The sequence below is a fragment of the Carcharhinus amblyrhynchos genome, chromosome 12, assembly GCF_965287045.1.
Source record: "Carcharhinus amblyrhynchos chromosome 12, sCarAmb.v2.hapA, whole genome shotgun sequence".
Lineage (NCBI taxonomy): Eukaryota > Metazoa > Chordata > Chondrichthyes > Carcharhiniformes > Carcharhinidae > Carcharhinus > Carcharhinus amblyrhynchos.
The window spans coordinates 24,826,664-24,842,512 of NC_137335.1; the positions used below are offsets into that span (position 1 = coordinate 24,826,664).

The following is a 15,849-nucleotide window of genomic DNA, read 5'->3' on the forward strand; positions in this document are numbered from 1 at the left end:
GAAATGGCCTAGTAAACCACTCAGTTGTATCCAACTGCTACAAAGTCTAGAAAATAGAATGAAACCAGATGGAATACCCAGCATTGAACCAGGCACTGGAAATTACAATGGTGAACCCAGCCCTGCCAACCCTGCAAAGTCCTCCTTCCTAACACATGGGGTCTTGTGACAAAATTGAGGAAGTTGTCTCACAGTCTATGTCAAGGAACAGCCTGACAATCATACTCATTGAATTGGGCTACGGAAAATGGCTCAGACACCACTATCACCATTCCTAGGTATGTCCTGTCTCACAGCCAACATTAACTCATCAGATTTGTATATAGTGGGAAGGAATTGCCTTAGGAGTCATCAACATTGCCACCAGACCCCGTGAAGTCTTAAAGCATGAGGTCAAACATGGGCAAGGAAACCTACTACCAATTAACATATACCACCACTCCCCCCCACCATCCCACAGCTGCAAATAATTGATGGATCATTTTCACTCCATGTCAAACACCAACTATAAGAAGCACTGAAAGTGACCAGGATATGGAATGTACTCTGGGGGACTTCAATGTCCATCACCAAGAGTGGCTTGGTAGCACCACTACTGATCAAATGCTCAGGAACATAGCTAGTCTGCAGCATGTGGTGAGCAAATTTAAAACTGGGAGAATTCTACCTGACCTCATTCTCACCAATGTACTGTCATTGTGCATTTCTCCATGACAGTATGTGTAGGAGTGACTTTTCTTGTGGTGACAAAGTCACATTTTCACATTGAGAGTACCCTCATTGAGTTGTGTGGCACTACCACTGATCTAATTGGGCTAGACTTTGTATCAGTCTGACAACTCAAAACATGGGCATTGATGCACTATGAGCTGTCAGCAGTAGCAGAACTGGGTTCAACCACAATTTGTAACTTCATGGCCTGGCATATCTTCCACTCTATCGTTACCAACAAGCCAGGGGATCAGCCCTGGTTCAATGAAGAGCACAGGAGGACATGCCAGGAGCAGCACCAAGCGTACCTAAAAATGAGGCATCAACCTGGTGAAGCTACAACACAGGACTAATTGCATGCCAAACAACAGAAGCAGCATGCAATAGACAGAGCTAAGTAATCCCACAGCCAACAGATCAGATCTAAACTCTGTAGTCCTGCTGCGTTGTCGTGAATAGTGGTGAACATTTAAACAACCCACTGGAGGTGGGGTCTTCAGAAACATTTCCATCAACAATGATGGGGAAGTCCTGCACATCAGTGCAAAAGAGAAGGTTAAAGCATTTGCAACCACCTTCAGCCAGAAGTGCCTGGAATGGCTGGTCCATCTCAGTCCTCTCCTAACATACTGCCAAATCATGAGGTTCCCAGCATCACAGGTGACAATCTTCATCAATCTGATTCATACCACATGATATCAAGAGATGACTGAAGGCACTGGGACCCATAAAGGCCACGGGTCCTGGCAATATTCTGGTGATAGTACAAAGGCTCATGCTCCGGAACTAGCCAGATCCTTAGCCAAGTTGTTCCAGCACAGCTACAGCATTGACATTTACCCAGCAATATGGGAACTTGTCCAGGCAGGTCCTGTCCTCAAAAAACAGGACATATCAAACCCAGCCAAATACTGCTCCATCAGTCTACTCTCGATCATTAGTAAAATGCTGGAAATGGTCGTCAACAGTGCTATCAAGAGGCACGTACTCAGCAATAACCTGCTCTATTTGAGTTCTGTCAGGACCACTTAGCTCCAGACCTCATTACAGCCTTGATTCAAACATGGACAACAGAACACCTAGAATGACAAAGGCAGCAGATGTATAGACCACACACCATCCTGACTTAGAATTATATCACTGTTTCTTCATTGTCACTGTGTCAGGATCCTGGAACTACTTACCTAATAGTACTGTGAGTGGACCTATACCCACATGGATTACAATAGTTCAAGAAGATGGCTCACCCTCACTTTCTCCAAAGCAATTAGGGATGGGCAGACCATAGGGATATGGTCACCAAAAAAGTATTCCCAACCAAGGACCAGCTCACACCTCCTTCACTCTACAAGTTTTAAATGTTCCTTTGCAATTGTTTATCAATAGAGATAAAACTTAGGGCACAAAAGAACAGGAAGATAGCACACACGTAAGCAACCCAGCTCTTTCAGTTGATGTCATTATGCTTCAGAAATAAAGAAAATTAGAACTAAACTATTAAACACATTTGATTTCCATGACCAAAGCTCCCAATGGACAATGGAACAGCATAACATTGTTTAACATAGGGAAGACAGATCTGGGAGTCATGGTGCAACACTGAGGGCTTCCTCTTTTCAAGGGTTCTGTTTGGACTTTAGCAAAAGGTCACTTTCATCACTGGCTTGAGGGAACATTCCGTCACACTGTGATAACATAGGATGAAAGAACAAACTTAGGCTATTAATCTCTCCAGCCAGTTGGTAAGATCATAGAATCCCTATAATACAGAAGAAGGTCATTCAGCCCATCGAGTCTGTACCGATCACAATTCTACCTAGGCCCTATTCCTGTAACCCTGCACATATACCCTGCTAATCCACCTGACACTAAGGGGCAATTTAGCATGGCCAATCAACCTAACGCGCACATCTTTGGACTATGGGGGAAACCGGAGCACCCGGAGGAAACCCATGCAGACTTAGGGAGAACGTGCAAACTCCATACAGACCTGAAGCCAGAATTGAACCTGGGTCCCTAGTGCTGTGAGGCAGCAGTGCTAACCACTGTGCCACCGTGCCACCCATTGAAACCATAGGCCAGTTAGCTTGACATCTGTCATGGGGAAGGTGTTATTTTCATTATTTATTTATTAGTTCTGCCATTCAATTAGATTGTGGCATACATATATCTTTGTCAATCTCGTTCAGTACTCCTTAAAATCCTTAACAAAAATCTATCAGCTTCAATTTTAAAATTTCCAATTGACCCAGTCACAAAAGCCTTTTAAGGTAAAAGATCGAGATTTCCATCCAATTTTAGAAATTAAACATTACACAATCAGATGTCTTGGCTCACAGGTCACAAGGCATTTGAATACATCTTGAAGTTAATTATTTTACCTCAGTGACATGTTAAAATTACATTTCTCAATCACAGTATGAAATTCCTTAACAATGCATAATAATACAGACAGTCTGTTTGCTTCCCCTTGTTTTTATCCATTCACAGGGTCTGAATATTCCTAACAAAACTAAAATTTATTATTCACCCCCAATCCTCTTGAGCTACCTTGAACCACTGAAGTCAATCTGGCAAAAAAATTTCCATAGCACTGATAATGGGAATGCTCCACAATTTTGGCCCAGCAGCAGTGAAAGAATAGTCCCAAGTCTTGATAGCATGTGACTTGGAGGGGAACTTGCAGGTGATAGTGTTCCCATGCACCTTCCAGCTGCCACTGGTTTGAAAGAACATTGGCAAGTTGCTGCAATGTTTCTTATACAGTACATGATACACTCTGCTGTCATTATGCACTGGTGTTGGAGGGAATGTTTGCTTAAGGTCGTGGAAAGATGCCAATCAAACTGGCTGTTCTGTCCTGGATGGTATTGAACTCGCGTGTTGTTGAGGCTGCACTCATCCAGGCAATTTTTTTAGACACACTCATGGGATAGGTCAACAATTATTGCCCAACCCTAATTGGCCTTGAGAAGATGTTGTGCTGCCTTATTGAAGCACTGTAGTCCATGTGGTGTAGGTGCATCCACTGTGCTGTTAGGGAGAGAGTTCCATGATTTTGACCTAGGGACACTGAAGGAATGACAATATATGCCAGGATGGTATACCAGGAGGGCAGTAGAATGTTTGTGGATGCGTTGCTAATAAAGCAGATTGCTTTGTCAGTGGTGTCAGGCTTTTTATGTGTCAGAGCTACCCTCATCCAGGCAAGTGGAGAGCATTCCATCATAGCCTCTGATTTGCTCTTGTAGTCACAGTACCTGTATTGCTGATTCAGTCCAGTTTCTGGTCAGTAGTAACCCCCAGGGTGATGGCAGTGACAGACTCAACAATGTAATACCACAATGTCAAGGGCAAAGGTTACAGTCTCAAATATTGGAGGGGGTCATTGCCTGTCACCTGTGTGGTGCAAATGTTACTTGTCAGCCCAAGCCTGGATATTTATGCATTTGGACATAGATTGCTTCAGTTATCTGAGTTATGAACATTGTGCAATCATCTGTAAACATTCCCACTTTTGATCTTATGAAGGAAAGAAGGTCATTAATGAAGCAGCTGAAGATTATTGGGCCTAAGACACCACCTTGCAAAATTCCTGCAGTGATGTCCTGGAACTGAGATGATTGAGCTCCAACCACCATAACCATCTTCCTGTGTGCTAGGTATGACTCCAATCAGCAGGGAGTTTTCCCTCGGATTCCCATTGACTCTAGTCTTGTTTGGGCTCCCTGACGCCACGCTCAGTCAAATGCTGCTTTGATGTCAAGGGATGTAACTGATGATGTCACTGACCTCATTTCTTGGGTTCAGCTCTATTGTCCATGTTTTGAACTAATGCTGTAATGAAGTCTGAGTGACCCTGGCGGAACCCAAACTGAGCATGAGTAAGAAGGTTATTGCTAAGCAAATGCTGCTTGATAACACTGTTGATGACTTATTTCATCACTTTACTGGTGATCATGTGTAGAATAATGGGGCAGTAATTGACCAGGTTGAATTTGTTCTTTTTGTGTGCAGGGTATATGCAATTGTTCACATTGCCATGAAGATACCAGTGTTGTAGTTGTACTGGAACAGTTTAGCTAGTGGCGCAAGATCTGGAGTACAAATCTTCAACACTATTACAGAATATTGACAGTGACCATAGGCTTTGCAGTATTTAGTGCCTCAGCCGTTTCTTCATATCATGTGGCGTATTATTGAATTGATTGAAGACTGACATCTGTGATACTGAGGACTTCCAGAGTGGCCCAAGGTGGATCATCCACTCAGTGCATCTGACTGATGATTGTTGCAAATGTTTCAGCCTTATGTTTTACATTGACATGTTAAGATACCCTACTATTGAGGATGTGAGTATTTTTGGTATCTTCTCTTCCAGTTAGTTGTTTAATTGTCCATCACCCTTCACAACAGGATGGCAATGTTTAGATCTGATCTATTTGTTCCTGCTTGTGCTGTTTAGCCTGCAATTTGTTCTGTGTAGCTTCACCAGGTTCACAACTCATTACTATGTATGCCTGATTCTGCTCCAACATGCCTTTCTGCATTCTTCATTGAACCAGGGCTAATCCCCTGGCCTGACGGTGATGGTAGAATGGGGGATATGCTGGACATGAGGTTACAGACTGTGGTTGAATACAATTCTGCTGTGGTTGATGGCCCACAACACCTCATGAATGGCTAGTCTTGAGTCGCTAGATGGGCAGCATTGTGGCACAATGGTTAGCACAGCTGCCTCACAGCGCTAGGAATCCCGTTCGATTCCTGGCTTGGGTCATTGTCTATGTAGAGTTTGCACATTCTCCCTGTGTTTGCATAGGTTTCCTCCAGGATGCTCAGTTTCTTCCCACAGTCCAAAGATGTACAGTTAGGTGGATTGACCATACTAAATTTCCTCTTAGTGTCAGGGGAACTAGCTAGGGTAAATGCATGGGGTTATAGGGATAGGGCCTGGGTGGGATTGTGGTCAGTGCAGACTTGATGGGCTGAATGGCCTCATTCTTTGCTGTAGAGATTTTACGATTCTATCTGTTCAAAATCTATCTAATACACAACACAATGGAGGGTATCCTAGCTTTGAAGACGGGGCTTCATCTCCACAATGACTGTGCAGTAGTAATGTCTCCCAATATTGTCATAGCCAGGCGCATCTGCACCAGGCAGAGTTGTGAACCTAGCAGCTAAATGCTTTAAGACTTGCCTACCTTAGAAAGCTGGTTGTATCACAGCTTGATATGGCTCCTACTCTATCCAAGACCGCAAGAAACTACAAAAGGTCGTAAAGGAAACCCAATCCATCACTCAAACTAGCCTCCCATCCATTGACACTGTCTACACTTCCTCTTGCCTCGGAGAAGCAGAAAGGAGTCCACACACCCCGGACATACTCTCGTCTGCTTTCTCTCATCGGGAAAAAGATACAAAAGTCTGAGGACAGGTACAACCGACTTAAGAACAGCTTCTAGCCTGCTGCCATCAGACTTTTGAATGTATTAAGTTGATCTTTCTCTACACCCTAGCTATGACTGTTGCACTATATTCTGCACTCTTTCATTTCCTTCTCTATGAATGGTATGCTTTGTCTATATCATGCATGAGAAACATATTTTTCATTGTATACCAATGCATGTGACAATAATAAATCAAATTTTTTTTTAAATCACCTAGGTCTGTAGTGCTGCTGAGCCACTTTTGGTGATGAACGTCACAGCTCTGTCCTGCTGGTAGGACAAGACCTACACAGGGGATAATGATTTTGCCAAGCTAACACCTGCGACACATCTCAGGATTTTGGCACAAGCCCTCAGATATCAATGAGGAGATTTTCAGACAGACAGGTCCATCAGATTTCTAATGACTGTGATACATTTGAGCAGCTTGCTAGGCCATTTCAGAGAGCACTTGAGCCTGCCACATTGCGGTTGGAGTCACATCTAGGCCAGACCAAGTAAGGATTCCCTTCCCTAAAGGGCATCTGGTTTTTATGACAATGGTTTCACTAGACTTTTAATTCCAAATTTTATTGATTGAATTCAAGTCAGCTATGGTGGGATTTGAACTCCGGTCCCCAGAGGATTACATTGGATCGTTGGATTACTAGTCCAGTAACAATACCACTAAGCCACCACCTCCCCCAGAAGAAAGTGGGAAATATTCCATCACACTCCCAATTTGTGCCTTGTAGGTGGTGGAAAGACCTATGGAGTTGAGTTATCAACCACAGAATTCCCAGCCTCTCACCTGTGTTTGTAGTTCTGGTATTTATATGGATGATCCAGTTAAGCTTCTGGTCAATGATAACCCCCATTAGGTTGATGAATAATCTTTGAATTTATGTAGCACATTATAGAATTTGGATAAGGGCATTGGGCTCACTACTGATGCCCCACACAGCAAATAACCTGGAGATATTCATCCCCAAAATCCATCCTCCACACTCCCACCCTTCCAACGCCCTAACCACAAAATAGTCCATGGACAATGTCAGCAGCTTCGACATGGAAAAATGTTCCAAGGTGCTTTACAGTTCACCAGAGTGTCAGAAGGTGGCAGACGCCTATTAATGATAGTGCAAACATTTCCTTTGTAAATTGGTGCGTTCAGCTGGAGAATGATTTGGTTTCACTGGTGTTGTTTTCCACCTGGTGTAGTCCAGCCGTTTTCAGGAAGTACTTGACCATGGAGCCACAGGATGGACAGGCTGCTGACTGGTTGAGCAACACCCCTAATGTCCAACATCGCTGTTGAGCTGCTGCTGCCCCACTTGAAAATCTTCAATACAGCTGGAACTCTGGGTTTACAGGATTAGGTTTACTATTGTCATTTCTTATACTTTAACACACTATAATATCACATTTCCTGAATGAAATAATTACAAAATATACACTTCTTGGGAGTCTGCAAACATGTCACTACTCATTCAACTCGCCTCAATCATCGATTCTTCCTGTTTTCCACATCACCATGCTCATGCCCTGAAGAATAGTGTGAAGTAGAGAAATGAAAAGATTTTTTGGTTCATTTAATATCTTTCATACAAGTCCTCAAAACTTTATGGCAACTGTAGTCATTTTATCAAAGCGCAATCATTGTTACAATATAGGAAACTTGGAAAGCAAAATTGCAGATAGCAATGTCCACTCATCTGCAATAATGACCAGATTGTGTGTTTCAAGTGTTGGTTGAAGGATAAATTTTGAACAGGACATTTTAAAAATTACCAGCAATTGTTTCACATCCTCAGTTTAGCATCTCATCATGCACTTTGAGCCATGTAACACTTCCTTGGTACTGCACTACAGTGTTGGCCTAAGTTTTGTGCTCAAGTGCTGGAGGAACACAGCAATGGGATTCATTACAATGAAAAGGGTGTTTAGTCCTAAATGGTGGGGGGATTTTATGGGGCTCCCATAACCTAAACAATGGGGGATCTTATCCACACACTGACATGAGTCAGACAGAGGTGGAGCTCAGGTCTCCACTCATTGTGACTGTCTGGAATAGTGTTCAAAGCCTGTTAACCTGGATTTAGAGGCAGGAAGCTGACCACTGAGCCAAAATCCGGTGCCCACCCATTATTCATCTATATTCTAGTTTGGCTACATCATAGAAGGCAGCAACTTGCCCAGGCTGCAACACCTTAGTGGAGTTTGCCACCTTCAAACAATGAATTTGAAAGGTTTCTGTGGCTTTTGTCCTCTACAGACCAGATAATGAAGTATCTGATTATTGGCCATCTCCTTGCTTAAATGAAACGATCGAGAGTTTAGGCTTCATTCTATGCAGCAACCATTTAATCACAGCGCAGTAAGGAGGCACTCCTGTCTTGGCTGAGATCCAGATCCTGTCCATCTGGATCCAGTGGCACCATTTCAAAAATAGCAAAGGATTCTCCCAATTTTGTGACCATTGGCCAATACCACCAGATCAGGGTTGTTTGAAATGAGAACAGAAACATAATTAAATGATAACTCACTGAGAATGAAGTGCATGGGGATATCCTGTCAGGGCTCAGAAGAGGGGGAATAGGAAGTGTCTAGTGCTCCAGCCATGATGATTGTGAGAGGGGTTTAAACCAGGTGGACTTTTCCTGCAACTTACTTTTGCAAGTTTAAACGAACCCACTGCATTGAGCAGATTTCATCTTCATGACTGGCCTCAGTAACGCTGCACATAAAATATCATTGAAACTTACGCTTAGGCGTGGATTTCTGTGAAGGGCCACATCAGTCATGATTGTGCTAATGAAAGGTCTGTGATGGCTTATGAAGGCCCTTCCTTAGTAATAATTCCTTCCTGTAATAATTCAGGAACTCGACCTAAATATGGAAGCAATTCTCATAGCCATTACTGCCAGTAATTTGGGAAACTGAATGAGATTGTTATAGCCACAGTTTCAGCAACCATAAGCAAGGTCAGAAAAATGGGCCAATGATAATGGCATCACTATCAACCCCATAAAGCAGCAATTGGACAGATAGATGTTCTCATGGCAGTTCAATGGATGAATAACAATAGTTAAGCTGTGATGTGTGTACAATGATCCACTCCTCTCAGTTGCAAGAGGAGTGAAGAAGAGAGGCCTGCTCAAAGCTGTTGGTGGGGGAGTGTTCTGACGTGGTCATAGGAACCATCCCATTCTCCCTGTCCTTGTTAATAGTGGCCAACTACAGATTATGTTAATAGATATGAGCATTTGGGAAAGACAGTCCAACCTGTACATGCAAAGGTTAATACCCACTGGGGTCTTCATTCTGTTGTCATATCACACCAGCAATCAGACAGTAAATTAACTACATGAAATAGGGGTTGAGGAGCATGGTGACTATTTAAGACACTTTATTAATCACCTTCTGTACAATCCTCTTGAACCTTCATGTTCTTTGTGTAATTAAACTCAAGTTTAATAATGGCACCCAACTCATCCAGTCACATTAGCAGCAACAAGACTGTCCAAAAGAAATTCAAATCTCTTCAGTTTAAAACTCAGAAATTTATTTTCTCAAGTGGGATTTTTTAAATATCAAGCACTGCTTGAGGACTCATTAGATATTGAATAATTAGCATTCAACAGCAGAAAGAACAAAAGCAGAAAAATGCTCTTTTAATTGTTATATAATCGCCGACCTCTCATCTTTTCACTTTGAAAGAAAAATATGCATTACTAAAGAAAATTGACACTAAACTAATCCTAAATATTGGTGAATCACTGGAATAAATGAATGTCATTGGACTAAATTTTGAGCAGGTGAAAGAAAACGTGAAATGTCAACCTGAGCAACTGAAATCAATAGCTCTCTAACATTGGAAACAAATTCATGTTTCAGAAACCATCTTCACTGATGTTGGATCCTTGATGTCTGTTGAATGCAGAACAACTGGCTGGTAGTGTGTCTTCAGAATCTTTTCCTTTGTCCTGAAGAAACAATGCATTATTGATAGAGCAATCTGCACTTTTGCTCAAAAACACAGAAACATAGAACCTTCACCAATCACACACCTTAGAAAAACTCTTCCACAAGTTGTTTACAACCATTGATCATCCAACTTTCCTTTCTGGCCCCTTTGCCAATATTCTTAATGGTTCCCTCTCCTCATGTACTGACCCCTAAATGCCATCACCCAATCCCTCAAAAAAAATGAACCTTGACCCCTCTGATCTGGCAAATTACACAACCTATTTCCAACTTCCCTTCCTCTTTCCTTCAAAGTGTTGTTACCCTCACAAACCCATGTTCCCACAACTCCATATTTAAGAATTAGGTTGCTGTCCCTACCATACCACCAAAAACAAAGATGGTATTCCTCATGGCCATGGTGATCTTCCCTCATTCTCATTGACCTATCTTGCAGCTTTCAACACCATCGTCCTCCATTGTAGTTCCTTGGAACTACACCCCCCTGGTTCCATACTTAATGACCCAATTTTACCCAGAGAATCATTGGTTTCTCTTCCCACTTTCACATTTACCTCTGGTGTTCCAGAGATCTATCCTTGGCCCCCCTCAGCTTTTCCATCTACACCCTGCCCAAGGACATCCAAGAACAAGTCAGGTTCTGCGTGTATCATGATGGCACACAATTCTACCTCACCACATGACCCTCGATTTTTTGTTTGGCCTTTGTGCCATTGCTTGTCTTATATTGAGTAAAGGATAAATGAAAATTTCTTCCAAATAAGTAGTGTGAAGGCCAAAGCAATTGCTTTCAGTCCATGCCAAAAAATGTTTCTAATCACTGACTCCATCCCTCTGGCAATTGAGAGATTGAATCAGACTATTTGCAGCCTTTTTGTCCAATTTAACCATGCTGAATTCTGACCTCATATTCTCTCCATTGCTAAGAGCAGCTATTCCCACTTCTGTAACATTTCCCTTTTTTGTCCCTCACTCATCTCATCTGCTGTTGAAACCCTCATTCATGCCTTTGTTGTATTCAGACTGAACTATTTCTGGCCAGCCTTTTAGATTATGCCTTCTCTAAACATCAGCTCATCCTGAAATCTGCGACCTGCCCCAAGTCCTATTCATACCGACTGACATTGTCTCACACTCCATACAGTCAGAAATTTAAAATTCCCAAATCTCTCAACGGCCTCACTCCTGCATCAAACTTCCAGCTCTATAACCTGCAGAAATCCAATTCTGGCCTCGTGCGCAACACCAATTTTGGTAATCTCTCCCTTTACTTTAGCTGCCTTGGACACAATCTCTAGAATTCCCTCCCTGAACTTTCCTAACTCTACTTTGCTCTCTTATCCTTTAAGATGTCTCTTAAAACCTACTTTTTTGACAGTATTAACATTTATTTAAATGATTATAGGAACAGAACAAGCTATTCAGCCCCTTGAACCTATTCTGCCATTCAATGAGAACTTGACTTTAGAAGAATGAGGGGAGATCTCATTGAGACGTATAAGATGATGAATGGGATGGATAGGATAGAGGTGGAGAGACTCTTCCCACTGAAAAAAGACAGTAGGACTAGGGGGCACAGCCTCAAGATAAAGGGGGGGCGTTTTAGAACGGAGTTGAGGAGGAACTTCTTCACTCAAAGGGTGGTGAATCTCTGGAATTCTCTACCCATTGAAGTGGTGGAGGCTGCCTCGCTAAATATTTTCAAGAAGCGGGTTGATGGGTTTTTGATAAGAGAGGGGATTAAGGGTTATGGGGAGAGGGCCGGAAAGTGGAACTGAGCCACGACAGATCAGCCATGATCTTATTGAATGGCGGGGCAGGCTCGAAGGGCCAGATGGCCTACTCCTGCTCCTATTTCTTATGTTCTTATGTTCTTATGTTCTTATGACTAATTTGTAGCTAAACTCCAAATACCTTTGTATGCCTGGTGTCAAATTTTGTTTAATCTCTTCTGTAAAACTTTGGGATGTTTTATTACATTGTTTTCTAAATATCAGTTGTTTTTCTGGGTTTTCACCAATGAGGTCCAATCCCTCCATCTCAATACTTGGATGCTCTGAGGACTCTCTGCATTTTGCTTGAATGGAGACCCAACCAGCCTCAATCTACCATCACTCTTCTCTACCTTGCTGAACCTGTTTTCACATTGAATAACTGCACTCACTTCCTCCAAACTATGGACACCCACCTGAGTCTCAGCTATGCCTGCCTTTTTGTGGAACATTACCCAGATGCAGGTTGGGTCACCTCTTTAAAGAGCGCCTACATTGAGTCTGTAAGCATGACCTCCAAGCTTGCAGTTGCCTTGTATTTTCATTCTTCAACTTTTTCCCACTCTGACCTTGCTGTTTTCAGCCTCTCACAACGTTCTAGCCTCATTGTTCAATTTAGCTCTTTACAACCTTCTGGACTCAGCATAGAGTTCAACAATTTTACATCACAACCCCTGCCTGTTTTGTTTAGATTTTCTTTGCTGATTTGATTTTTTCTCTCTCTGCTTTTGGATGGCAGTTGTGCACCATTTTGCCATTTACATCTCCTCTAGACACATCTGTTTCTTTATTTGTCCCATTACCATTCCCTTTGGCCTTGTACCGTGAAACCCTTTGTTCTTTAATCTCCCCACACAATTCTGGGGTGGGCATGCTGGTAAAAGTCCGGCATACGTTTACAACTTTTCCCAGTTCTGACAAAAGGTTAATCTCAAACGTTAACTCGGTTTCTCTATCCACAAATACTGCCGGACCTGCTGAGTATTTCCAGGTTTTTATTTTAGATTTCCAGCATCCATAGTATTTTGTTCTTGCATTTCTGTTCGAGATGTTGTGACCACAGTGCAAGGTGCTTGATTTCTCATCTCATGACAGTAAATGCCTTTAAATAGGTTACTTCCAAAGAGATGTTTTATTGGACTCTCACAAGCCATGCATTAGGGGGTGGGGGTGGGTATGGGACAAGATAGTGTCAACCCAAGATTCAGAACCCGAGCTGCGGTCTCTACTTGCTGGTACTGACTGGAGTGAGGTTTGAATACAGTTCCTTCAGCCTCAGATGTACGAATGCTACCAGTGAGCCAAAGCTCGCCCTCCACCATCACCATCCACATCCCCATTGGACCCCACCCCCCCAACCCCCGACTCCCCACCTGACCCAGTGCTTTTCATGCAAACTGATGTTAGTTTTAGTTCAGCTGAAAGCAAGATTAGATGACAGCTGCAATTTTAACTACAAATCAACAGGGGCCAGTATCAATGGACCCACACTTCAACAACACTGACAAAATCCTGGCACTGATTGCAGTTCCAGTTAGAAGTTGAGGATGAAATCCAACTTGCCCATTCAGCGACAGGCACCACTCTTGTCTCAATATTTGATACTCAGTCAACCAATGCATCATGGTTAAATTTCTCAGCCTTCTGTTCAACTCTTTAGAACTTCACCTCTCCTTAACTGTAACTGCAGCCACCCCTACCAGACTCCGAGAACCCCGTGTTCCAACAATTCTGCTCCTATGAGCATTCCCAACATCTTTCATCCCACTACTGGTGGCCGTGCCTTCTGCCAAATTCTCTTCCTCAAACCCTCTGCTTCTTGTTTCCCTAAATTCCTTTCTTTGAGCCCTCTGTCTGTGTGGAGTCTGCACATTCTCCCCGTATCTATGTAGATATCCTCCTACAGTTCAAAAGATGTGCTGGTTAGGTGCATTGGCCATGCTAAATTCTCCCTTAGTATACCTGAACAGGCACTGGAGTGTGGTGACGAGGGGATTTTCACAGCAACTTCATTGCAGTGTTAATATAAGCCTACTTGTGACTAATAAATAAATTAGGGCTAATCTGTGGAGAACTTCCTTCATTCGTAAATTGTTGGAGTTCTTCTCACATAAGGTAGGAGGTAAGACATAGTCCTGTTAAATGGTGGAGGAGGTTTGAAGGGTCAGATGGCCTACCCCAGTTGCTAATTATTATGTTCTTAAAAGCTTTCCTTATAATCTACCTGTTGGACCAAACTTTTAGTCATCCATATTAATCTCTCCTTCTTTCGATAATTTTTAATTTTTGTTGGATTATGCTTCTGTGAAGTAATTACAAACTGTTGTTGATTTTAGAGTACTTAAGGCTGTAAACATGGCAATGAATTGACTACAGATTGGTACTGTTAAATTCTGTGATTCAGCAAAGTCCTGTAAAGTTAACATGTAGCAGATATGGTTGCAGAAGCCGTATTATATAGGTATCTGGCATAGCAAGGGGTAAGGTGGGACTGAGAAACAGTACTGCCCAGTGTGTGAATGTAAAGAGACATGACCGGAGGTTATAGTCAATTGTGGACAGGACAGAGACCTTACAGAAGCAAGCATGGAGTTAGCTCATAGCATGGGCAATATTCTGTACGTATGTACATAATGATGCATTAGCACGGGGAGATAGATTTAAAGGTGCGAGGGAAAACCTTTCATAGTGGGCAATAAAATGGGTGGAAGGTTCGTAGCAAGAGCTTATTAGGGCCTGAGTGCCCCTGCTGCTGTCCGTTTACTTACCGTGTGATGTTCTCCACGTCCTCAATGGTGTCTGGTAAAGTCAACCCCTTTGTTTCAGGTAATAGCAACACTAAGCTGCCAGCAATCAAACCAATCACTCCTGAGGACGAACAGACAGAGCAAGGAAAGATTGAATGCAAACTAGAGACTAAACTAAATTTGAAGAACATTCTCTCAGAAATATTACTGAAATGTACATTAAGAAAATACATTTTTTAATATTTTATTCTGTACCAAATCTGAAAGATACAAGTTCTGAGATCATGTACCAACTGACTCAAGAACAGTTTCTTCCCTGCTGCCATCAGACTTTTCTTATATGAAGTTACCTTTCTTGCACCATAGTTAGGACTGTCCCACTATATTCTGCACACTTTCCTTTCCTTCTCCCCTATGTACTCAATGAATGATATGCTTTGTTTATATAGCACATAAGAAACAATACTTTTCACTGTATACCAATACATATGACAATAATAAATCAAATCAAATCAGAATGGTAAAACAACATTGAGAAATGTGTGTCTGCAGATAAACATGGCTTATGTCTAATACTTAATACTCTAGTTCTTGACGAGTCATCTATCAGTTTATGATCTCCTCACAAGGATGTAAGTTTGGTAGAATAACGTGAAGTTTTTTTTTACAAACTAAACAACATTCAACAGCATGTAATGAATGGCTGGATATAACAACAACCATTAACAGACTAGCAACACAGAGGTCCTACATTCAATTCAAAACATGAAACAGTGAAATTTAATTGAATAAATCTGATAATTTAATGAACCTGCACCAGAAAATTGTCCCAAGCTGGTGAAAATTCAGACTTCAGAGAAGGGACAGTACTATAAATCCAGTCTCTTTATCATGTGGTTAACGCAATATCTTTAGATCAACCAAGAATGAGCAATAGGGACAGTTCTGCCAGTTTACCCACTTTACAAGACTAAAAACTATTTGAACGTTATAGAAATGATCAGTTTAATCAGTGTTATGAAACCCAATATAGACCTCACTTCTTCTGACTTTATGCTTTTGTTAGATCTTTCCTGAACCTTTTCACCTCATATTATTTATACAATCTTTGGTCTGTTTTTCATATCTACGCATCTTCTTGCTGATCATCCCTGGGTTATTTTCTATTAAGCAGTTGGTAAGGTATCCTCTGCTTAACTT

The 15,849-nt window shown here is 42.0% G+C and overlaps 1 protein-coding gene across 2 annotated transcripts in view; it reads right to left on the minus strand.

Annotated features, from left to right (window-relative positions):
- Nucleotides 1-9,686: 9,686 nt before the first annotated feature.
- Nucleotides 9,687-15,849, minus strand: part of LOC145350859 (solute carrier family 22 member 2-like) — a 37,452-nt gene continuing 31,289 nt past the window's right edge. For both annotated transcript variants that reach the window (XM_080200241.1, XM_080200239.1), the window contains 2 exons: nt 14,671-14,770; nt 9,687-10,129 (listed from right to left, as the gene is read on the minus strand). In XM_080200241.1, coding sequence (XP_080056367.1) covers nt 10,030-10,129; nt 14,671-14,770 — 200 coding nt within the window. In that variant the 3' untranslated portion in view covers nt 9,687-10,029. The remainder of the gene's footprint in view (nt 10,130-14,670; nt 14,771-15,849) is intronic.